This window comes from Simochromis diagramma, unplaced genomic scaffold, assembly GCF_900408965.1.
Source record: "Simochromis diagramma unplaced genomic scaffold, fSimDia1.1 OVJJ01000150.1, whole genome shotgun sequence".
NCBI classification, from domain to species: Eukaryota; Metazoa; Chordata; class Actinopteri; order Cichliformes; family Cichlidae; genus Simochromis; species Simochromis diagramma.
This window is the reverse complement of record NW_024387083.1, coordinates 320,284-344,512: the sequence shown is the minus strand read 5'-3', so window position 1 is coordinate 344,512 and position 24,229 is coordinate 320,284. Positions and strand designations below refer to the sequence as shown.

General features: G+C 43.0%; 2 protein-coding genes across 2 annotated transcripts; both read right to left on the bottom strand.

Annotated features, from left to right (window-relative positions):
• Nucleotides 1-3,011: 3,011 nt before the first annotated feature.
• On the bottom strand, nucleotides 3,012-6,450 carry nol12 (nucleolar protein 12). The gene is made up of 6 exons (XM_040045861.1): nucleotides 6,106-6,450; nucleotides 5,557-5,662; nucleotides 5,403-5,451; nucleotides 5,160-5,305; nucleotides 4,946-5,043; nucleotides 3,012-3,486 (listed from the first exon to the last, which is right to left on the bottom strand). Exons 1-6 carry the CDS (start codon nucleotides 6,207-6,209, stop codon nucleotides 3,291-3,293), a joined length of 699 nt encoding a protein of 232 aa, XP_039901795.1. The 5' UTR covers nucleotides 6,210-6,450; the 3' UTR covers nucleotides 3,012-3,290.
• A 1,196-nt stretch (nucleotides 6,451-7,646) lies between these two features.
• On the bottom strand, nucleotides 7,647-23,186 carry srebf2 (sterol regulatory element binding transcription factor 2). Its single transcript, XM_040045839.1, has 20 exons — nucleotides 22,822-23,186; nucleotides 18,462-18,847; nucleotides 18,070-18,262; nucleotides 17,825-17,985; nucleotides 17,481-17,633; nucleotides 17,109-17,384; nucleotides 16,892-17,006; nucleotides 16,657-16,808; nucleotides 15,886-16,087; nucleotides 15,540-15,715; nucleotides 14,982-15,231; nucleotides 14,704-14,873; nucleotides 14,446-14,617; nucleotides 14,179-14,296; nucleotides 13,928-14,037; nucleotides 13,359-13,491; nucleotides 12,575-12,746; nucleotides 11,889-12,065; nucleotides 10,427-10,538; nucleotides 7,647-10,324 (listed from the first exon to the last, which is right to left on the bottom strand). Exons 1-20 carry the CDS (start codon nucleotides 22,910-22,912, stop codon nucleotides 10,107-10,109), a joined length of 3,537 nt encoding a protein of 1,178 aa, XP_039901773.1. The 5' UTR covers nucleotides 22,913-23,186; the 3' UTR covers nucleotides 7,647-10,106.
• Between the last annotated feature and the right edge of the window lie 1,043 nt (nucleotides 23,187-24,229).

Genomic DNA, 24,229 nt, shown 5'->3' with positions numbered 1-24,229 from the left:
CTCTGCACTGGCTGAGCCACTGAACTCCTGGTAGTCGCTCTGCTCACGGCAGCTACGTGGAAGAGGAGATGGAAGAAGAATGACGAGAGCAGAGATGAACGAGGTGAGAGATCGAGAGTGGGGAGTGAAAAGCAAGAGAAGAAGTCAGAGAAAAGGAGAAAATTTAATCAGTTTAATAGACACGTCGTAAAACTTAAGCCATTTTTCAGGTCAGAGAGCATGGTGAATGCAGGAAGATCAATATAAACTACAGTACGTTTTAAATCTAACTCCACAAACTCTCACACTACACTTTAGAGTCATTGAATTGCCATTGCAGCTCCTTTTATCATCACGATGCCTTCTTTCTTACCTGTCTGTGCTGTCGTCGTCAGCCTCGCAGATATAAAGCTCGCAGTCGGGGCTCAGGATGCACAAAGAGGGCTCCCCATAACCCAGATGACCTCCATTGACATCGCAGTAGCTGCTCACCACTGACAGACCATCAGAATCCTCCTGATAGGATGAGAGGGAAAGACATGGACAAATCACAATTTTGCGGCAAACTCCATCCCTCTATCTCTCCAAGTCACAAAAAGAGGAGAGGAAGTGATGCGCCTCCACCGGCACGTGAAGGTTCACTGAGAGTACACATCAGAGTGCATACATGACAAACCCTCTTCGTCTGGCTCCGGCTCCTGGAACAGCAGTTTTGATAATAGCGTCTGTCCCCTCTGTCCTCCCTGACAGACGCTCACATGTGCTGCTGTTCGATTAGGGTTACACCTCTGTAACCTGACCTGGCTCGTGGCTTTCCTCATTAATATTTCATCACTTTTTTTTTTAACTCGTCCTCTGCATAAACTTTGCCGTCTCAAGGAATGATTGAAAACTGTCAGCAAATGCCAGAAAATGACAATCCCCAACACCTCCTAGGAATCTACAGGTAATATACTACGGGATCTAAAAGAAGCACAATCAGGTGTAAAATATGCACATAAACAGATTATTGCAGACATTTCATAGAGGCATATCAAACAGAAGCTGGGGCACAGGTTTCTGCCGTTTCGAAACTGTCCAGAAACATGCCCATCCTCTCTGAACCCCCGTCTAATATTACAAGTCATTCCCAAGAGGGCAGTAAATGATCCAGCTTCATTCATTTTTAATAGAAGCCACTACTGCTACCCTGCTCCACACCATTGGCTCTTATTCTCCGTCTCTGATCTCTCTTTCATTTACTCACAAGTAGTAAAGTTTCAGACATGATCGCATTTACTTTGTTTACATGTAAAGTTGAATGGGAATTTCTTAATTGGTCCTTTCTTTAACCAGAGAATCGAACTCTAGGGTTAAGTCAGGTGTACTTAAGTTTAAGAGTAATCAGTAGATTATTAAATTAAAGTTAAAGCAGTACAGCAGTGCCTTATTGATTCCTGCACCAGAACATCTGATCTCAGTGCTGCGCTGCCTTACTGCTTAGACCTGTGACCTCTAATGCATCTTCCTGCTGCTCTTCACGTCCAGCTAATCCCATCACTCAGCGCACATTGAGTTCTCATTATCTCTTCCTGGTTACCTTGCTGCTGTTGCTGTGCACATCACCGTCCTGCTTGTCTCACCTTGCTGCTGGTGTCTCTTTCCTCCGCTTGGGAAGAAATCGGTGTTAACGCTTCTCCCTTTCTTGACCCAATCCCGGTTTTAGCCCCGGCTCCGGACTCGGCAGCAGATATCTGTTGCTGCGTGACCTCAGTGCTCTCCCCCGCACCGGCGTGCAGGTGCCTCTGGCGCAGGCAGTCGTGGCAGCGGGAGGGGTCGAAGATATTGGGCTGGAACTTGGGGCAGATGGGCTCATCGCCGGAGAGGGCCATGGTGAACGCAGAGGGAGAACCTGGATGTTCATTGCCTCCAACAGAGAAAACTGGGAAACCACAGCAGGAAATATGCAGAAATATTTATCTAACACTTGAGGAAGACTTATTAAAAAAAGACTGTCAAATTACAGAAGTGTTTCTGCACATTTAATCTAATTTGGTAATGTACAGAGCAAGCATGAGCCACTAATGCGTGATTGTGACACATTACTGTAAGGTGGTGTAAGCAGAGCAGCTGCAAACAGTGCATACTAAAAAAAGAGGGTTTTGTTTCAGGACGTGAGAACTGTTAAGATCACTGATAACTAACCGCACTCGCAGCTGATGAAATACAGTCCAGTCAGAGCAGTTCCACAGTACTACACACCACAAGACACATGCACTGTAACCAAGCAACTTCTACAAGCACCAGCGCCTCTGGTAATAGTCAACATGTCAATTAAGCCTTTAATAGTGTAAAACTGAGGATGGTAGAAATATATAAAAATGGTTTTGTTATGAAAAAGATTTAATATTACCTGACAAGAGGGGCTCCAGCCTTCAGCATGTCATCATTAAGGATGAACTGCCCATCAGACCCCCATCAGGCACATGCCTCCTCTTCCCCATGCTCTGTCCTCCCGGCCTGCCAGACACTTGAATCAATCTGATTGGCTGCTCTGACAATGAGTGAAACTGCAGCATCTGTGCCATCCATGGCGGCTCTTAGCCGACACGGCTGAGACCCTGAAGCGCACACAAACCCCAGGACCAAGATGGAGCCAGTGGCTTATTGGTTCTCCTATTGAGCAGCTGTATTAAATATCATGGGCTTTAGAAAGCGAAATGAAACGCTCATGCTAGCGACAGCTGGCACATGCTGGCTCAGGTTAACGTAAATAAATAAACACCGGCGAGGTGGGGGTGTTTAATATATATTAAAGCCGCTGGCTGTTTATCGTTCCACATGAAACTGCTTGGTTCTCCTTTAGATCACACAAACACAGGTGATACTCAGCTAGGAGGAAATACAGAGCTAAGGGTTGGTTTCCTGATGTTCTCCAGAGGATGTTGACAACAGCATCAGGTTTCCTATTAAACAATAGAGCACAGTGGGACAAAATTCCTCACAGGGCACGCTGACATAATGTGACATATGACCGCAACATGAGATCATCAGAAATTATTCAAATTTACTTTAATCAAATTTGAGGTAAATACAGCACACTCAGTACACAATTAACAAATAACTATAATGGGAAGAAACAAAAAAAGTTGGAAAATGTACAAAACTGAGCACAAGATTTCACAGGGCAGGTAACTCCAACATCATCTTTATGCATACACGTATTCTGTTTGACGCGTGAGCATAAACACAACCAAGTCCAGTTTGTTGAGCTGGCCTAACAAGAGCAGAAGTCCATTGTCAGGAGTTTCTTCCTCCCTTCATGCACTCCTTCAGTCCTGATGATGCGCTTTCTTCCCGGTCTGTCTACGTCTCTGACGCTTGCTGGTCCTGCCGCCTTTGTTTCTACCCTCTGTGACACCAGGTCTCTTCTCTGTCAGACGCCCCCGTCCGCCTCGGCCTTCCTGCTTCCCTTTCCTCTTCCGCTTGCTGGTGTAAGTGCTGAGCTGCGTTGTAAGGGAGCGGATCCTGGAGTGATGAAAGAGCGAGAGAGAAAAATAAATAAACCAATCAGCTGGAGTTAGAGGGGCCAGGTAAGGTAGCTGTGTGTACTCTGGAGGTAGAGGAATGCAATTAGGGATGGGTATCGAAAACCGGTTCTTGTTGAGAACCGGTTCCCACTGTTTCAATTCCTTGGAATTGTTTGCCATTTTTGCAAACGATTCCCTTATCGATTCCAGTCGCCCCGAATGACGTCACCACGTTGCGGAGCGTCATTTACCTGGCAGGAAACACGGCGCCTTAGCGGCTCAAACGCTGAAAAGTTTGATTATACTTTACGAGAACAGATGACAACAGGGCAACTTGCAATACTCGCAAAGTAGATATTTCATTTAAGGGAGGAAACACTACGAATATGCAAAAGCATTTGCTCACAAAACACGCGATGACCTTAAATGAATGTCGTGTTTTTAATTCCACTCCGGACTCATGAATCTCAACCCAGCAGCAGCGGTGACGTTTGCACGTCCTCTCCAGTTAATGCGGCAGGTAAATAATCAACTAACAGTGCATATTATGTTAGCGCGATCTGCCTTATTACAAAACCTGCCATTACTGTGCATTTAGGTGACCATGATGAGAGAGACAGAGTCTGGCTCAGATGCTGGCAGTTCTCGCTGTAGTCTACTGGTAGCGTCTCCTTTCAGGCCAGGATAGATGAATGTCACCGAGCAGTGACTACGTTTGTGGTAAAAGGCTTGCACCCATTTGCCACAGCAGATGCCCCCGATTTTCAGTAAGTGAATGTGTTTAATTGTAGGCAGGGACATTACTGGATATTCTTGTGTAATTGCTACTGAATAATTTATGTTATACTTTGTTATTGCTACAGAAGAATATTTATTTTATTATTTTACATTTACAATTTTTTTTCCTGGGGACCCTGTGACACCCCATTAAAGAGCCGTAGGCTGTGGATCTCTTAAGATCTCACTGTTGGGTTTGTAAGGCCATGTTACTCCTAAATTTCTATCTTGTTCAAAGAGAAGATATAAAACAAAGTTCTAAGCTAATCGACCTTAGTGTTCTCCTTTTTTAAAAAGAATCGATAAGAGAATCGATAAAGAATCGAATCGTCAAACAGAATCGAAAATGGAATCGGACTCGTGAAAATCTTATCAATACCCATCCCTAAATGCAATGCAGCATAGTATTAAGATATTTCACGTGTAGATATTGTATTGATACAGGGACACCAAATATCAATGTTTTATTAAATACGTTATACTCTGAGAATACTACAAACAGAACAACTCATCTCATCCACCAGCATCATCCTGACATGACATTAGCTGAGCAAATGAAACCAGCTCAAACGAAAAACCGTCCAACGCTGGACACAAAGTCCAACGTTTTAATCTTAAAAGCAGGACACAACTGATCACAACCTGCTCTCAATTAGAGATGTGATTAACAAACTGCTTACTTTTTGTTAAGTATTGGATTCCCAGCTTTTTTTGGCATTCCAACCATTTTCTCTTCCTCTTTCTCTCCCTCCACCTCATCGTCACGCTCCTCATTAGCCTTCAAAACAAGCATACTCAGTGTTAATGCAGTATTATTACCTTCAGTGTTATCTTCAAACTTAGAAGAACACACACATATAGCCTATTCAGATGATTACAGACCTTAATATTTACCTGGTTTGCTGCAGCTTCGAGAAGGCGAGCTCCTGTGAGGTCAAGATCACTGATGGTTGTCACGGTTACTGTGTGGTTGGGGTGATCGTACTGCATAGACTCTGTTGTGCTGGTTATTGCATCTTCCAGATCATCTTCGCCTTCCTCTGCAACACAGGATCACATAAAGGACAATGAAGCTACATGCACAGATTATGAGACATCAGTAAAATAACCAGAGCGCAAGTTTTCCTGTAAAGTCACCGAGAGCTTCTGTCCTCTCCTTCAGCATCTTTATGTATTCCTTGTGTCTCTGTAAGGAGACAAACACATTTAATACATTGCCTCTTTTCTCAACATGCTCAGGCGTTTAGCAAAAACAGGCTTTAAATCGGGGCTCTTTTCCATGAGGACTCACGTCTTCTCTGACTCTTATCTGCTCTTCCTTGATTTTCTTTCGAATTTCTTCTACTGCCGCTTTCCTCCTCTCCACCTTACGCTTGTGAAAGCCGGTAAGATATTCCCTGAGAGAGAAGCAGATTAAAGTCCAAAACCAAGATTTATTAAGCCAGACTTAGAAAGGTGTACTTTATTAAGGAGAACCTTTATAACTCAAACTGGAAGACTGGCTACAGTTGATTTATGAGGTTTACATTACCTAACAAAAAACTTTAGTCAAATAATAACATTTCTAGAAATTAACAATATTTATAAATGCAGGTATATGATAGTTTGAACACCATACACCATCAGCATGTTTAAATATGACGAGGAGAGTGGGAAGATGGGAAAGCCTCCACTTATTTGGTTAAAATCTTACACAAATTACACACATTTATTTCCAACAAGCTTCCCAAATAAAAACATTTACTAAAAGCTGGTACTAGTCCATGCTAATCAGCGGTAGTGCTATGATGCTAGCTAACATGTTGAAACAGTGTTTTCAGCGACGCGCTTTCAAACTCACTGTCTGTTTTTCTCGTCAAACGTTACGATGCATTTGTTCTCCCTCTTCTTCGATCCTGGCTTGAACTTAGCCTTTTTGGACCCTTTGTTTTTAAAGTTTTTCATGTTGTGCACGTGAGTTCGCTAAGTTACTATACCGCACGTCTGTTATTTTTGTCCGGGGGGGAACACATACTACATGACCTCTACAGTTCCAACAGTTTGATAGCGGCGTTTTAGTTTTTTTTTTTTTTCAAAATTACATACACACTAGAAATAAAATAAAATAAAATTAGCGTGGTGGCTAGCACTGTTGCTTCACAGCAAAAAGGTCCTGAATTTGCGTGTTCTCCGCGTGTCTTTCTGTGTTGTTTCCGGGTACTCTGCCACAGTTTGAAGACATGCCGTTAGTGGGGTTAGGTTAGGTGGCGATTCTAAATTGGTTGTGGGTATAAATGTGAGTTTCATATTTAAAAATGAACTGAACTGTTTCGATCTGTCAAAGTTGTACCCCACCTTTCGCCCTATAACGATAGATGGCATAACCTCCAGCCCCCCACGACCCTGAAGATACACGGAAGAAAATTAATGGATGGAATCAATCCATCAATCAATAAACATGTCAACAAACATTGCTTACCGGTTATATCAGTACAGTGGGAAATAATCTTTGACGTATTAACTATAAACACATCACAGAAGATGTACAGATGTAATTCTGGCCCCAGAAGTGTTTTTTGGTCTTGATCTGAAATATTCTTGTCATATCCGTGGATTAAAATCATCACCAGTGTGTATTTTGTTTAATAAGAGAAAGACGAGATTTTCTTTCTTTTGATCGATTTTATTTTCAGGGAAAATCCTCGTTATGAGAAGACATGGGTGGACTCCAAAGCAAACCCGAAACTGCACCAACACGGAACATTTAGAGAACTTAAAATTAAGAAGATAAAAATACTTTCCCCTAAAATAAATATTTATTTCATACATAAATTTATAGCTCATGTTAATCCCTCTAATTGTATGATTTTCTCGTGTCTACTTATTTTAAATATACAATCCATGTACTGCAGTCAAGTCACTCCATTAAAATTAAAGGAGCGTCCTACACCTGAGCCCCTATGAATGCATCAGCTGTCATTATGCACAATCACTTTTACTAAAAAAAAAAAAAAAAAAAAAAATCAAGGAAACCTTTTACCTTCATATTGTGAATATTATCAAAGCACATAACACTGTGTCCAAATCTGGTGCATTTTAAGTTTCCTTATTTTTTTTCCTTCAGCATTTTGAGCACTCATAACTTCGAATCATAATTGCATGGCTCCTTTCCCTCTCCTCCTACTGTAGGGGCTTACTGTGCAACCAGAAATGTCTCATCTCTGTAAAAAGTGCACAAGTGTTTCATTTGAAGGCGAAAACTCAACTTCAGCACAGTTATCAGATTTCACTGGCCTTCACACCCAGCCAACGCCCACCTTCCCCTCTTTAATTTGCTCCTTCACATATTACTCATCGACAATCACTGAGTAACATACAGCATTTAGTAGAGACCAGTCACTCTCACACTTTCATGTGTCATTTTATTAGAAAACATCCAAATGAACAGATAAATTCAGACCATAAAAACACCTCAAGAGAAAAAAGACAAAAGAAACAAAATAAAAACAAACAAACACTCCAGCTCGCAGATGTTGTTGAACATAAATTTCTTCTTTGTGTAGTTTACCAGTCAGGGAAGCCTAATCTAAACTGATAGCAACACTTTCGGTACTCCTTAGATTACAGCTTGAGTTGACCTGGAAGACAGGGTACTGGAAACCTCTAATTGTATTCTAGTGTGTTTGCCCGTATTCTAAAATCAAGACATTACAATGTGCGCCAAAGAAAAACAAACAAAAAACATAGAAAGTGATCAAATTTACCATACCAAGCTAAAAAGTTTAAATGAAAGGATTCTTTAATAAAACAGATTTCCTCGGCTCCCGACCTTATGCTGCTCATACAAAACAATAATATAACTGCAAAACTGCTCCCATCTCCAGAAGCATTTATATTAATATTACAGAACCATTAAATAAGAAAGAAAAAGGAAAAATGATATTATAAATCCCGCATCATGTATAAGACCATCATTACAAATAAAAAGCAAATTGGACTACAATTTCACAAAGCACAAAGCTCCTCCATCAATCCAACGTGATGAAATATAATTTTTTTTTTTTTTTTTTACATAACATCGAGGCCTTTTTGCTTGCAATCTGTACAACATCAGTTCTGTCAGTCTGCAGAGCATGACAACACCAAACACCCCCCCATTAAAATCTGTAGCTTTTAAAGGTGGTTTATATAGAGACGCAGCAGAGAAATTGGTTATTCTGCACAAACTTGTTTGCAATTCGATGCTTTTCTTTGCTGCGGTGAAAACATGTCACTACAGCTACAGCTTGTGAATTCAAACTGACCATACCTGTTCTACACGAGGGATATTTTCTTGTTTTTTTTATTTAAAACAAACAAAACAATCTAAAAGGCTCCAGCAGTTTTTCATAGGTGACTGTTCTCAGAGCTCTCTGCATCAGAGGATCCTCTCCAGACATTTACAGCTTGTACTCACTCCCACATACTAATCAGCCTCACACTGAAATGCAGTTTAGCGTAGTAGCTCAACAGGAATCCCCCAAGTCTAAAAAAGACTGGGGTGGGGGGGTGAGATGGGCCATGGGCATTAAAGTTCATGTCCCAAACTCTTATCCTCTGGTCTTCTTTTTCAGACCAAGCTACACCACCTGCCTCCCTGCTCTTCATGATGGAAATCACAGCTCAAAGATGTCGCTGTGCTGCGTGTCAAAAAAAGTGACACAGATTTGGGGGGTGGGGTACACCTTGAGTTCCAGTATGAAGATGATTGGTCAGTGAAGTCACACAGCTTCCTTTTTTTGCTCTCTTTCTTTGTAACTAAGAACTTGCTATTAAACCTACTTCTTCTATGTACAACTTATATACAATCACATTATAAGTTTGAATGCAATTCATTTCTCATGTAAATGCACCAGCGTGCTTGTGTGTGTGTATTTAGGCATTTTCAAACTTGTAGCCCCATTGCTGCCTCCCTCTGTCATTTAAATGTTCCCCTGTTCTCTGCTTCATGTGTGACGGGGTGGAGCATGCCTGCAGCAGCAAACCAAACCCTGAAGTGTTGTTTCTGCTGCATCCTGCTGTTCAAGGAAAGCAGATCAGCTGTGTGTTACTGGAATGATGCTGCACTGGACTGAAGCACAAATCACTTCTAATGGTCACAGAATTCTGTTTTTTTTGCTCCACAGTACAATGCTGGCACTGTACAGTTGTGAGGTAGATAAGGAGAGACACTACTCAGCACTGTACGGTTTAAAGCAAGCAAGGCTATCCTAAAAGCACAGCCGTGCTCAGACCTCAGCTGTCTACTCTTAAATTCTGTGAAGCCCTTAAATGAAGCTTGCAAATGAAACGACACATTACTCTTACTGCAGCACTCACATTGCTGGGTGCCAGTAATGATTGTACGGTGTGGTGTCCTAGAGCAAATCAATGCACTGCTGCATTCATTCATTTAAATAGCTATTAGATAATGGTCCCTTTTCCCTCTAGGGCCTTTTAAACCTGATTTTCTTTTGTTTGAAAAGAGGCAGCCAGCCAGCGTAGTACCAGTAATGACCAGAAGGTGGGGTGACTGTGCTGCAACAATTAAACTTAAGCATCAAAGGTGCAAACGTTTCAGCCAGGCGTGTGGATACAGCGCTGATGGATACAGTGCTGATGGATACAGCCCTGTATCCATCAGCGCTGTATCCGTCAGCAAAAAAAACAAAAACAGCTGTGTGTGTTATGGTGTCCACGTGGGAGAAAGTCTATATTTCTGAATAGCTGACAATTATAAAATTACATGTTGGCGGAGGAGAAGCCTGGTTAATGTCCCTGTGTGTGTGTGTGTGTGTGTGAGAGACAGCAGAACCACAGAGAAGCCTTGTTTGTTGTGTGTGTTCAGGAAGCGGCGATGGTGGTACCCCCGCTGAGGCGCAACAGAATCTGCTGACAGTCCTGCAGCGACCGGCGGTCTCCCACCCGCTCCAGGGTTCGCTTGGCCTCAGCCAGTAGACGAGCTCTGTGCCCGGGCGGGGTTAGCAGGGGCATGGGGAGGTGGCGGCAGGCCAGCAGAATGGCGTGAGCTCTCTCCCTCTCGCCTAAAACACACTCGCCATCTGAAAGCAGGCAGGGAGGAGGAGGGGAAAAGAAGAAGAAACTGGATAAATGTCTTTTCTCTTGGTGTGTCTCGTGTCGTACACTAGGACGGTGTTGCCTACCAGCTGTGTAGGAGCTGTGCGTCCTGCGTCGGAGGTTGTGCTCCAGCAGCTGGTGTGTCCTTGTGGGACTGGCTCCAGCCATCAGCCTCACTGTGGTCTCATGAAGGAACACCTAAATAACACAAACAGCTGTCATTAACAGGTATTTATTATCATTTCAACTTGGCTGAACACACATCTGAGCAGCCCTCAAATTCTCTCAGCAGGCACCAATGTCCGTGCACGTGTTACCAACCAGTTCCTCTGCTTTACTACAACTATTCCCCAACACTCTGTATTCATGTTTGTTTTTGGCCATGAACTCTTTGAAACAGCTCTGTATGCATAACATTTACAATTCAACTAAATTAAATATTAATTAAACTAAAAAGTGGAGGTTTAGATTTTCAAGATTGACAGCAGGCCTTTAAAAATTTCACGATTTGTCTTTCTTCAGCCTCTTCAGTACCACACCAACGCAAACTCATTTTACATCAAACACACTTTGATCTGAACGCCAATTTCTGTCATTGTAAGAAATTTAACTGCACATTAAATCAATGGAGACATCTTAATAAAAGACAAAGAATTGCAATTTCAAAAGTGTGTCTCAGTTTTTCTACATGATAAAGAAATAAAGAGTCAGCATGACTTTTGGACCTAAATTGTAATAACTGAAAGTGTAAAATTACAGAACTCTATAATTGATTGGCTGTGTTGTATAATGAATGGAGGAGATTGTTATCAGCAGGGAAAGCTTGTAAAACCTGTGAAAAAGACTGTCCAAAATTGATGACCTCCTTCACATTTTCCAAAGCCAAAACGGGCCGGATTGGAGTCTTTGAAGGTTTTATTCTGGCCCTCGGGCCTTATGTTTGACACCCTTCTAACTCTTTGTCTACCTTCTTTCCTCAGATTTCCTCCACTGTGCTATCTAAGAGGCCAAATGTGAAAAACTTAACAGTCTCAAAAAAAAACAAATACATTTACGGCTCCTCTAGTAAATCTCAGAAGTGTGACTGATGATATGGTGAACTGAAGTGAAAGTTCTGGAAATGGTAAAAGTGATGGAGATTCATAATAAAAAAATTAAAAAATATATATATATTATGTTCATAATGAACAAGATGAGTATCAGAAATGTACCGAGGTGATTTCTCACTTGAAGGATGGAGCCATTTACAGTTTCACTACTGCAAATACTTGGAAGCTGATCGCTGTTGCAAATTCTATTATATATTTTTGAAATTTAATAAGTTACATTTAAAAAAAACAAAACAAAAACCCCCCCCATAAAATATGCCAAAAACCATTTCCTGCGGTGCCAAACTGCCAGCCTAAGAAATTCAGAATGACGAATCTCTTTCACTTCTTCCTCTCATTGAGGCCTGAACATAGAGAGTTCTGTCTTTATGATCCTTCGCATATTTCAGCTATCAGCACTAATATTAACATATCTGAATTAATCTTCCCAAAGCCCGACCTTGTGTTGTCCCTGTCTGTAGCACTGTGTGAGTTTTCTGAGTGCGCTGAGGTCCCTCTGGAAACCAGCCAACTGAGATCCAGGAGCCGGGCCAGGTTCTCCATTACTGCTGCTTCCCCGCTGCCATAAACTGGTCCTCAAAGTCAACAGGAGGTCACAAACCAGTAGCTCAACCCCCTTGGAAAAAAAAAAAAAAAAAAGAGAGAAAAAAAAATGAAAACACAGCTGGGTTGGGTATAGATGCACATAAAAAACCAAACCCCACAATTACCGGTAAATCTTAGCCGACGTGTATGCCAGAGAGATCAAATCTGAAAAGATATTCATTGTTGCTCAGTGTTAAGTGGTGGGCTGTGTAGTGGATGCGTGCAGATCAGGGAGGCCTCTGTACTGCACTGCAGACACATTGCACTCGGCTTCAGGATCATGCAATGCAACTACAATGCACCACAGCCACCTCCTGCCACCCACACTGCGCGCACACACAGCCCCACAACAGCCTGACCTGACCCTAACTCTGTGTGTGTGTGAGTGTTTATGCATGATTAAGCTTTAACTACAGTTAGTGCTGCACTGTGAGACAGTAACTTGTAATATATGGAAGACTCTTTGATGTCTGCATGCACTGCATGTATCAATGTAGGGGCCATGTTTGGTACATCTTTCTGGAACTGTCGGTACCCTACCTTGTTCAGCCAGTTCCCAGACTGGGCGAGCGGCACTGAGATGCTGGAGCACAGGTAGCTGCTGCCTCTGTCACAGTAAGAAAGGCAGGCTATTGCCCCTTCTCCCTTCAGAGGGGACAGGCTCATCTGTACAGCCTTGCAGAGAAGCAGCACAGCCTTGGGCAGAGGATGGCTGGAATAGAGAGGGACATTTATCAGGTTATTGTGCTTTGTTTTTTTTTTCCTCCCCCTCCCACTTTGGATACAATTATTTTAGAAAAATCGGCACCTATAAGCAGTTTGTAGAACCACCAACTGTGAATCAGATTTTTAATCATCAAATCTGCACAAGATTAAAGCGGATGGGGCCTGATCCAGGGCTTAAAATGCAATAACAGGAGAAGAAATTAACTCTAACACGTTTACTGGAGGTGCGAAGGTGCACAAAGAATAAATAGCAAAGTGCAAAAAAAAGATTTCGCTGTTGGCTTATGACTGTTCAGTCATAACATCTTAATTGAGTCAGCTTTATTGCCATTTTTGAAGACTGCAAACACAGTGCTGAATATAGAATATACACCTGTATGTGCTGCATGTTTCTGATTTAATTAAAACACAGCCAAGCAGATAAACAGATACCGCCAAATGTCTGCAGGACAGTTTTAATTTGCCTTGATATTGGCTAAATGCTGTGTAACATGTCAGTCGGTCAATTTTCATACTCTGACCATTCTGTGACCTCTGTTGCTGGACATCCTGGAATAGACCACTCCCATTAAGGTAGAATATATTTCAGTGCACTTACTCAAGAATGTGCAGAGCTCTCGGCATTCGCTCAGCTTCTGCCAAAAGTGACCTCACTGCGACGTCATCGCCCTGCAGCCAGTACACGGCAGCCTTCAGGACCACAGCCCACCAGCGACTCACTGGATCCCCCACTGGAAGAGGGGGAAAAAAAAAAAAAAGTACATAAAAGAAGAAAAATTATGCATAAAGAAAATGTAGCTCAAACAGGTTGGGCAACCTCTTGGCGTTGTAGCTTTCCTGCTGTTATCAAAAGCTGCATGCATGACTGTAAAACACTTTTTTTTTTGTGTAGGGCAGCGACCAGATTGTCACTGTGTTCTTATCCACTGCATTCATTTGTAGATGACTGTAAGCTGTGATAATACCACAAAACATTCATGTGGAAAGCGACTAGTGACTGACTATCAGTGTGCTGCTAGAGGAAAGTAAATCCATTCAGGCTGACAGTAATAACTCAGATTGCTATCTGCTTAGTCATCACAGAAGAAAACGTTTTTTCCCCCCCATACAAAGATCTGTTCACGATTCCTATTAAACTGTCACGGTTCTTCTTCATATCAATCATACCTGGAATAGTGGTGTGACTGGGAGGAGTCGAGAAAGGGGGAGGTGGGGAAGGAGAGTCCTCTGTGCAGCTGTTCAACAGCTGCAGGAACTCCAGGGCGCTGGAAAACTCTCTGAAAGGGTAGAAGAAAAGATAAGCTAAAAGCAAATCTAAATTTTACACCAAGCTGTGGAAAAAAACAAAACAAAACATAATCTATAAACATTAAAGTGAGTTTCTCGGTAGAGCGTTGCTGCTGCTATTCAGGCCTTACCCAGACTCGTTCTTGCGTTTTTCTGCTTCAGAGTCGCTCTGCGGTTGGATGAGGGTGTGAACGGCTCTCTCCAAAAGCTTCCTGCAGAAAGAGCGGTGCAGCTGGGCAATGGGGTCAGCTGGGAGGAAAGATCAACAGGAAAGCAGAGAGAACAGGAATATCACTCACGATTAATTTTTGAAAGAAGTTAACTGGATTATTTTATTTTGAATTCGAAGAAGTAAATTAGAGGAAACTTAAGGAGCAGGCCCAACATTTACAACATACCTGGGTCTCTCTGAGAAGTGTACACCCCATCGCCGTTTTCTGACTTCACTGACCAATCACAGCTCAGGAAGAACTGCCTCCCAAGTGGAGTGAAGAGCCAGCGCAGGCAGTCGGGGATCGTCTTGGTTTCTGATTGGTTGGCCACACTCTCAGCACAGCCCAGCAGGTAACCCTGAGAGACAGACGAGGTTCAAAACATGATAAAGTGCGAGTGAAGCCAAACATCAACAGTGATGATTTCAAAGGTGACACACTTACAGGGAGACAGGAGAGATGGTGGCCCAGCGCAGTGCGCAAGGCTATTGCGGCAGTGACATAAATCTGGGCGAGCTGTGTGGGGGCCATCTTGCCTTGGGCGCTCACGCTGAGGTTCACAGCGCTTAGAGAGAGCGACAGAGCCCACAGGCTGCTACGCTGAGGCAGCTTTCCTGTAGAGACAAAGAGGAAGCAGATAATGTATCTTCTCATCATGTCAACACGTGTGAAAAGTACAAAACCATCTGCTGGATTCCTGTCTGTGCACCCTAAACGCTTACCCGTGAGTTGCAACTGGCTGAGCTGGTGGTACACAAGCGCCGCGTCCCTCGCGCTGGTCCTTGCCTCCTCCCCTTCGTGCTTCCCTCCGACCTGGTGGACAAGCCAGCCCAGAGGAGTTGGGCGATGCAAGCAGTAGCGAATCACGTTCCAGGAGAGTGAGCAGACGAGGTCCAGCTTGGTTGAGGGAAGAGCTCTCGTCAAAACAGAGAGGCAAGTCTCTAAACTGGCCACTGCTGCTGTGTAATCTCCCTGTAGGAGAGAGAATCACATGAGAAATGGTAAAGTAGTCAGCGTAGACTGACGGAAGAGAAAGACCGAGAAGGTTGTGGCTTAGCTATGAAAGATGCTAAAAGTAAAACCATGTGCAGAGGAACCTGGCTCAACTGAGACATCAAAAACAGTGAGAATTAAAACACAAATCTGCAAAGTGCTCTGTAATAGAAAGAAAAACAAATCTTAGGGTACATCCAACTCTAAGAAGTTCTATTAATCCAAGAGCATCAGAATAATGGTTTGTTTAAAACATCTCAAGTCCATCTGATCTGATCTGCACTCACTCTGTTGAGATGCAGGTCTGCTTGTTTGCGGTGCCTCCAGAAGGACACAGATTTTGGTGAGTGAAGCGGTGTGACTGGCTCCCACAGGTACAGCACCCTGACACAGCCCCACACTGCTCCCACTCCACTCAGCACCCACACCATGACCCACGGCAACAGGCAACGGAGCCAAGATGCTGGAGGACGTGAAGAAATGAAACATGTCAAAAACCATGTCAAATCTATGAGAGGATGGACAAACCTGTATTTTTAAGATTCTAACAAAGGATTTTCTAGGTGGTATGAACGGGAATCAGCAATTCATCAACTTCTGGGGTAAATTAAATTAAAGATCATCAATTCTCACCAAATTCCTGCGTGTGACTTGGAAACCAGACAAGCGTTCTAGATGGGCCGTGGCCTCCGGAAAGGGCGGGGCTGCTCGACGTCTCCGATCCCAGTAAAGATGGGAGAGGGTTCAGGGAGAGGCAGAAGAAAGTCAAGGCGCAGAGGAGCAGCCGAGAGCGATCCATCACACCAACCGAGGGAGAGTCCGGCTCGCTTTTTATCTAAGAGACAGTAAGAGAGACGAAGAACAGGTTCACAGGGACGATAAATAATACTTTAAATTCGGTTTATAATCACAAACCCTTGCTTTGCCCAAAAAACGTCTAGTGAAGCAAGCGGAAAAAGAAACCTTTTAAAACATCAACGTAAATCAAATTTTATCAAACAAGAAATCAGCTGTCTCGGAAAAAAATTCAAAAAAATGTGTTAGCTTATGGGCATTCACCGGCTAAAAGCTTTTACTGTGAAGCAAAGCGAGTGGGAGTAATGTGCAATAAAGCTTTTGTCGACAGAAAGAACTACAACCGCCTCAGGTATGAAGAACCCAAAAAAAAAAAGAAAAAAATTCATTCTAATCTTCAAAAAGGCACTTTGAAGCTAAGAATAGGAAGTCTTTTAAAACTGCCACTGTCCTTCCTTTGACCTACATAAACACACTGAGCTAATCAGTTTGCTGACACTAAAACACTGCAGTCTGCTAAGCCACTGAGCCACAACCATAGTGTGTGTGTGTGTGTGTGTGTGTGTGTGTGTGTGTGTGTGTGTGTGTGTGTCTGTGCCCTGTCCTCACCTGTTCATGATCCAATAAAGGGCTCCCTGGTTCTGAATCAACACAGTAAGGAGAGAACTGGTGAGGGGAACCAGAACCAGAATCTGAGGCTGGTGGTGACATCAGCACTACTTCCTCTTTGAGCTCCACATCTTCAGACAGCGTCATGGGCTCTGGGATTGAGAGAAAGTGTCAATGCATTGGACCTGCTGTGACTTCTGATCCGCTCGCAGCTTTAAGTAAAGTGAAGACTTACTGTTCTTCTGGTTGGCCATCTTAAGGGCCAGGTTCTCCTGGCGTAGTTTGTGATTAACCTGTTGCAAGTGCTTTATGTAGTCAATGGCCTTCCTAAGCACTCCTGACTTATGCATCTAAGAAGAAATACATGGAATTTAAAATGCTGAAAGCATATGATATTACCCAGACTTAATATTTTTATTGTCTCCTTTAAAATAAATAGATAAATTACTAACCTTCGCATCACTGCCCATGACCAGATCTCTGAGCTCGATGATCTTGTCGTTGATCGAGGATCTATACCTCTTCTCAATGATGTTGTGAGTTGTCCTCCTCTCGCCCTCCTTCACTACCCCTCCTGGCCCAAGTCCTCCCGCTGTCACCTGGCACTGATCCATGCTTGGCCTAGCTGTGCTTTGACAAGAGCCTGGCTGTATCTGTTTGATTGGCAGCTTATCTCCTCCTCCCATCATAACAGGGACAGTGGTCAGGATGTTGCTGCTCACAAGTGTCTGGCGAACGAAAACAAACACAAAAACAGTTTTTAGTCTTAATCATAACCTTTGTTTGCATGTAAATAGCAGTGTTGAATCATGCACAGTGCATACCGGGACTTGCAGAGCTGTGTTTTGGATGGGTGTGGTCAGGGTGGTGATGCCTGCAGGACTCTGCATGGTAGACAGCACCTGTGTCCCATCTGGTTTGAGAGTTGTGAGAACCAGTGAGTCCGTCTTAAGAATCTGAGGCTGCTGGACCAAAACCTGAGTGAAGACAACCATAAATTGAACGTTTTCATGTTTGCTTGATTATCACTGTGAAACTAAATATTATGTTAGGGGTTATGTTTGCAGTAACTTGGGGTAAAATTATTTAGGTAAGCTTTGGTGAAATATTCTGGTAGCAGAAACTTTGTTTACTCATCCAATCCTGCTAACAACTGAGGATTACTTACAGGTACTTGTTGCACCTGCTGTTGCACAGTGTGGACTGCAGTGGGCGCTGTGGAGATGGTCTGGATGGTTTGACCTGTTGGGGTCAGAACACGCTGGTGCTGAATGGCCACTGGCTGAAGCTGAGGTGACGTCATGATGCTCTGCATTTGTGGCTGGAGGACTGGAGTGACGAGAGAGAAAACAAAAAAGATATTTAGGAAAAATGAAAAGCCAAATTAAATTGCATTCCCTGCTCTGTACTCACCTTGGAAGCCAGGAGCAGGGCTCTGCTGGCAAATGACAGGGTTCTGAATGAAGCGGGACTGTCCGCCATTGGAGGCAATCATCACCGTCTGGGCTGCTTGTGTCTGTATGGGCATGGGTGTTTGGCTGTGGGTCTGAACCAGGGTGTGAACTGGAAAGCTTTGAGTCTGCATGGGGATGCCCTGGGTGTGCATCTACATTCAAAAACAGAAAAACAGATGTTTGTTGTCTTTGTTTATCTGTTACAGTTTTTAAGCAGTCTGAAAATGTTTTACGTCAGCAGAAGCACCACTACAGCACTAGCCCATCACTGTAACAGTCAGACTACAGCTTTCTCCACTCCTAATAGGACTGTATGAGTAGCGTGTGAGAAAGCGTCAGGTAAATCTGTACCTGGATGGTTGTCTGGGCTGCCTGTTGGGGTTGAGGCTGGATGGGTTGGACAATCTGAGGCCTTGGCTGAAGGAGTGGAGGGCTGCGGGTCACCTGTTGCTGCACTGAAGCGTTGGTTGGGGGGGAGGGGGTTTGTGCGGGAGTGAGGGGAGGGGTGAGGGGTATTGAATGTGGGGACAGTGTCTGGGAGGAGGTGAAGCAAGCGTTGGAGCTCTGGTAGGCAGCATTGGTTGAGGGCTGCGGTGTCTGGGGAGTCTGAGCAATTTGAGGTTGAGGCCGAGGGGTGGAGGTGACTCCACCACCCTGTAGAGAGCCTGCTGAGTTCATCTGATCCTCGAACAAGTCTGGGAAGTCTCCCACCTGATTGCTGACAAACTGCAGCATCTCTGAAAATAGGGAGAAAGTAAACAGACAAGAAGTCAAAAACATCATCTGAGGTGTATCTGAACATCTCCGCAAGTCTCCTCTGTAAGTGAGGCCTCGTGCAGAATATTGAGGTTGCTCCAGTGTAGATCAGCCAAAGATATGAACACTATTTATTGCAAAGATATGAATAGACTCTTCAAGACCTGACCTTGAATTGACAGATATCCACACAAGCACAGCTACTGTTCTGGTCATAAATCAGTATAAAGAAACCTTCAAACAGAAGGCCTTGAAGAGGTTTGATGTAATCTCAATTGATGCCACAAAAGAGATAGGCAGATAGAGTAAAGAACACTTAGATGAAGAATCGAGCAGCTCTGAAAGGTGTGATAGACAGATACATGCCCCCCCCCCCCACTCACTCACCCACTCACCCACCCACCGACATTGTGTATGCTGGTGCTCGTGGTTTGGCAACATGACAAAATGCACTCAGTTGCCAGTTCATTAGACCCATCGTACTGAATCTAAAACAAACTGCCTCTTCGTGAGGAGAGGTTTTATTAGGAAACAATGATCAACTTAATGTCTTGATTATTTTTGGGAATTATTTTTGTATATGAGGTTTAAGTATAGGGTAAAATATTAAGCATTTTTGGAAATTTAGTTTGAAAAACATCACTGATAGAAATAGTGTTGAGACAAAATATCAATACACTTACATAATCATATCACAGCCTCTTTCAATATGTTCCCAGCACATTCTTGCCAAATGCAGTATTGTGCCAAAGTCTTGAACCACCACTCATTTCTTTATATTTTGCTATAAAAATGGGTAATATGTGCAGCTATTTATCAAAACTAAACATTATTTAGGGCAAAGTGAGCTTTTGTACACTTGTAACAAGCCTGAGAGTCAAAATCTGGTATGACTGGCAGCCTGATCTCTCTTAGGCACCTATCATGTCATTTCTTTAGGTAGTCTTCAGAAATACTTCTCCAGACTTCTTGAAGGACATTCAAAGCTCTTGTTTGGATGTTGGCTGTCTTCTGTCAGGATGATCCCATGCCGCTTCAATAATGTTGGGTTCTGGGATCTGGGGAAGCCAATCTATCACTGACTGCGCTCCAATGTGTGTTTTTCTATCCAGGCATGCTTTTACTGGGTTGGCAGTGTGTTTGGGACCACTGTCTGGATGCTGGAAAATGAAGTAGCTGCCAATAAGATACTTCCAGATGTTACTGTATGGTGGAACAAATCTGATGGTACTATTGACTCTTTTGGAACAACTGTGTTGGTCCAAATGATTGTCTTGCTAAGTATTATTTACATTAGTAATTTGAAGGTTAACGTTTCTAAAAGGAATCCCCTTTCAAAAAAGACAACGACAACTGAAAACACTTTTGACATATAGTATCCCATGTGGTTGAAGCTTGTCTGCCTATGTGATTGATTGTGCCTATGCCCTTAGCTCCCAGGGTCAGCGCAGCGTCAATAAGCTGAGCCTGTAACCTTGAACTTTGTCTTAATGTGAGGCGGAGAAATCAGACAATACAAAAGACAAAGAACTTTTTGTCAAGTGTAAGTGTTAAATCACTAAGCGCACAACCCTTAGACACCACATATCAATATACCCGAGAAGCCCTGCAAGCCACATGTTAAATTTAACTACAGTCACTACTTTGCAGCCTCAAAGTGAGTGATTGTTTCCTGCATTGAGTGATTTTTTAGGCATCAGGAAAATACAAGGCCACTGTATAATACAGTACTATAACACCTTTTTAAAGACATACATAGTTATCAATCACACTGCAGTGAAACATGTTCTGCATCTATTACGCCTGCAATAAAATTAATACTTCCTTTTTTGGTGATTTGATTTCTACATTTTTTTTAGCACAATATCGCTGCAGGACATTTTGTGTTTCTACTTTAATGGTGTAATGTTTGAGACAAATGCAACACAAAAAGCACTGGGGTACAAGAATAGATGCTTGAAGCTGGAAAGCGAAGAAGGAAAACTCACAAACTTTTTAAAACACCAAAAGGTTCTCAGATATGTTTGGAAAAGAAGCCAACATCCTGTCAGCTTTGTCTTTGATCACTCGCTGCATTTTAGCACAGCGTACAAAAACAATAAAAGGCGTTCGTTCCCATCAGTGTGAAGGGTTGCCGACTCCAGACATGAATTGAAATCCAACAAGTCTTTAAAACGAACTCATGTGTGTTTAGATCTCATCTTGGATAATATATCATATCTGCATTTCTACTGCTGCAAAATCTCAAGCTGTAAAAAAAGAGATCAACAGTCCAACACTAGCAGCAGAGAGGTCAAGGCCAGTAATTCATGCACTGATAGCCATGACTGAAGTCTGCATGTGACCTGTGTTGACATTGAGAGGTAAAGAAACAGTAATGACCACTTTCAAAACCAATAAAAGGGAAACACTGTGATGCTTGCTTTGAAAAGTGAGCCCAGAGGAGTGCAGGACAGGATTTCAAATAAGCCGCATCACAGGAACACTAAATGGGCTTCCTCTCAGAACCGTTTCTACCAACCATCCAGTCGAATTTACACTTACAGTAAGGCACTCGCACACTTCAACACCTCGAGGGGAGGGGGTTACAGTGGCTGACAGAACAAAGCACCTCTGAGCCCATGGAGCTCCAGACCGAGACTCCGACACAAAGGGTAAATTCATTAAATGGGGGTGTAGGGCGAGGGTGCAGTGGGGGACAATTTTGTGGGTTGTTGAGAGCAAAGAAAATAAGTTACATAAGCAGAGCAGCAGTTGTTAAGTGAATAATTGGAAAAGCAAGAATGTTCAACATTAATACAGAGTCAAATGCACAAAAGAAAAGCTTGTGACTAATCTGAATTTGCAGCAGTTAAATGCTTTTCCTCATGGGAAACCTGCATTTTCCCCCCCACACAGCTGCAGGCAAAATGCACTGAGTGAAGCAAAAGTCAAGTTAGGATCAGTCAAACCTCAACAGTCATTTGACTTTCACACAATCTGCACATTCTTCTTTTGACACAGTGATTAAGTGAGATTAAATAGCTGTGACTGGGCTATTCACGAGAGAGAATTAACACCAGATGCCACAGGCAGGTAGGTTTTCAAACCCATGCATAGTAATCTTTATTGGGCTTTGCATGATCTCAGTTAGAGCACTTTGGTTGTATGCTGATGAGTAATTTAAACTTAACACAACCAATTCATCCCATACTGTGCGTCACACACACACACAAATTCACCAGTGTATCAATCCGGTCTGGTGGGTTAGCATTCAGTAAAATTCCACCCTAATAAAAAGCTGGTGACTCTGCGTTGGCCAGCCTCACACCAAAAGCCCCCATCCTTTCACTGTGTGCCAAAGGGTGAAACATGTTTTGATAACAGGGAAGTTGGAACAAGGATGCTGTTTGTTCACAGGGTACAGGCCCACAGAGTGCAAAAGGCTATCTGTTTTATTTATTTATTTACTTATTTTTGACAGAGATGTTGTCCCACAGATGATGCTCAATTAGGTCTGCAGAAGCAAAAAGATGCTCAAGTAGGAGTTAAAGCTTTCTTCAAAAACAAGAAGAAGGTCAGAAAGTAACTGACACTTCTTATGGAGGAGTCAAGACAACACAACAGTATCACTTCTTCATCTTTTAGTTTATGTTCATTGTTTGTTTGTTTTGGGTTTTTTGTTTGTTGTTGTTTTTTGGGGGTGGGGGTATTAGAGAAACAAATAAAGAAAATAGACAACGATAATGCCAAAATAACAGAGCATTCGAGGACTACTAAATATAAGTGGCCTCTATTTTCCTGAGTGGTATCTTGAATACTTAAACATTGTCGCAAGAATTAAGAGCCAGAGCTGCTCATCTCCTTCCGCTCCGCAGGAAGAACAGCTGTCGGGCTAAACGGAAACAGGCCAACACTCGTGAAACACAGCTTAACCTTCCTATTTTTTTTTTTTAACGGTGACACGGACACTCACCGTCAATGTCTCCCAAGGTGAATTCGTCCCCTAATTCCGCTAAAGTCGGGTCCATGTTCTCCATGGTGGAGATATATTCCCCGCTGTCCATCCTATCTGTCAGCAGCTCTCCTCTCCAGTTGTCAACGGAGGGACAAAACAAACAAGGTCCACGAGCTCCTCCGTGGGCGTTCGGCAACGCCTACCACACAGCTAACTGACCGCGGAATATGTCCTCTCAACCCCAAAACAACAGAAGCCCCAAGAGAGGAGCACTTCTACACCGATAAACTCATTGGCATCAATTTATGTTTGAGGCGACGCCATCTTGTTTCACGCTCATTACGTCATTCACAAACAGACTCCGTGGCCCATAGCGGGATCTGATTGGCTGAGACCTGTTCGTTCTTGTCATGAGACCAGTCATCACCGTCCAATGACAGGCCCGTATTCGCCGTGGTCTGATAGTACGTCAACTATCAGAAGCTTGGGTGTCATTTGAATAAACCGCTCCCCCTACCTTCACGAAAAGCACTCGACCTCGGTGGACAAATGCAGCTCCTTGGAAAAGATGACGGCGATAAACCCACACAGTCATTCTGCAGTCATTCGCCAAACACACAGTTTCACTCGTTTCTTCTATTTTGCCACAACTAACGTGATAAGCATGTTTTCCAGCGTACAGATTAATACTATCGTATTTATTATTTACATTTTAAAGCTTTAAAGATTACAAGTTGTGTTATAGAAAAAAAAGGGTTAATGGCATATACTCCAAGTTGTACTTTTTAAGCATAAAAATTGTATGATATTGTGTTAATAAAAATGAAAGAACTACAGTTGAGCTACCCATCGACTCTATTAGGTAGGTAATCAATCACATTTAGGCATGTAGATAAGGTCGAAATGACCTGCTAAAGTTCAAACTGAGCATCAGAAACATGGAGAAATATGGGAGTTTAAGTTGCTTTAAGTTTATTGGCATAGGTGTTGGTGGCAGATGGGCTGCGCTGTGTGTTTTAGCAACTGCTGATCTACAGGGATTCTGTCCCCTTAGTACCAACTTACCATCGCACCACAGTGTCCCTGAGTATTGTTGCTGATCATGCCCATCCAGTTATAACTACAGCGTACCTTTCTTCTGATGGTTCACAGGAACCATCAAAAGGATAACACAACCATAAAGCTGACATCATCTCAAACTGGTTTCTTGAACATGAGTTCATTGTACTCAAATGGCCACCACGGTCACAAGACGTCAGTCCAACAGAGCATCTTTGGGACATTGTTGTTGAATCCATGCCAGGAAAAATTAAGTCAGCTCTGAAGGCAAAAGGACGTCCAACCAGGTATTAGTGTACCTAACAAAGTCATCAAATCTACACATTTAAAATGGCACAGATCTTAATTCTAAGCACCATCACATTTT

What these genes read in the sequence shown, in the direction of transcription:
- nol12 (XM_040045861.1), bottom strand. Translation starts at nt 6,209, where the DNA reads ATGAAAAACTTTAAAAACAAAGGGTCCAAAAAGGCTAAGTTCAAGCCA. An exon ending in AGATAAGAGTCAGAGAAGAC is followed by an intron (nt 5,452 to 5,556) that starts GTGAGTCCTCAT and finishes GTCTCCTTACAG; the next exon opens with AGACACAAGGAATACATAAA. An exon ending in GGAGAGGACAGAAGCTCTCG is followed by an intron (nt 5,306 to 5,402) that starts GTGACTTTACAG and finishes CCTGTGTTGCAG; the next exon opens with AGGAAGGCGAAGATGATCTG.
- srebf2 (XM_040045839.1), bottom strand. Translation starts at nt 22,912, where the DNA reads ATGGACAGCGGGGAATATATCTCCACCATGGAGAACATGGACCCGACT. An exon ending in CCCTGCTCCTGGCTTCCAAG is followed by an intron (nt 17,986 to 18,069) that starts GTGAGTACAGAG and finishes TCGTCACTCCAG; the next exon opens with TCCTCCAGCCACAAATGCAG. An exon ending in AGAGCTCTGCACATTCTTGA is followed by an intron (nt 12,747 to 13,358) that starts GTAAGTGCACTG and finishes TCTCTATTCCAG; the next exon opens with CCATCCTCTGCCCAAGGCTG.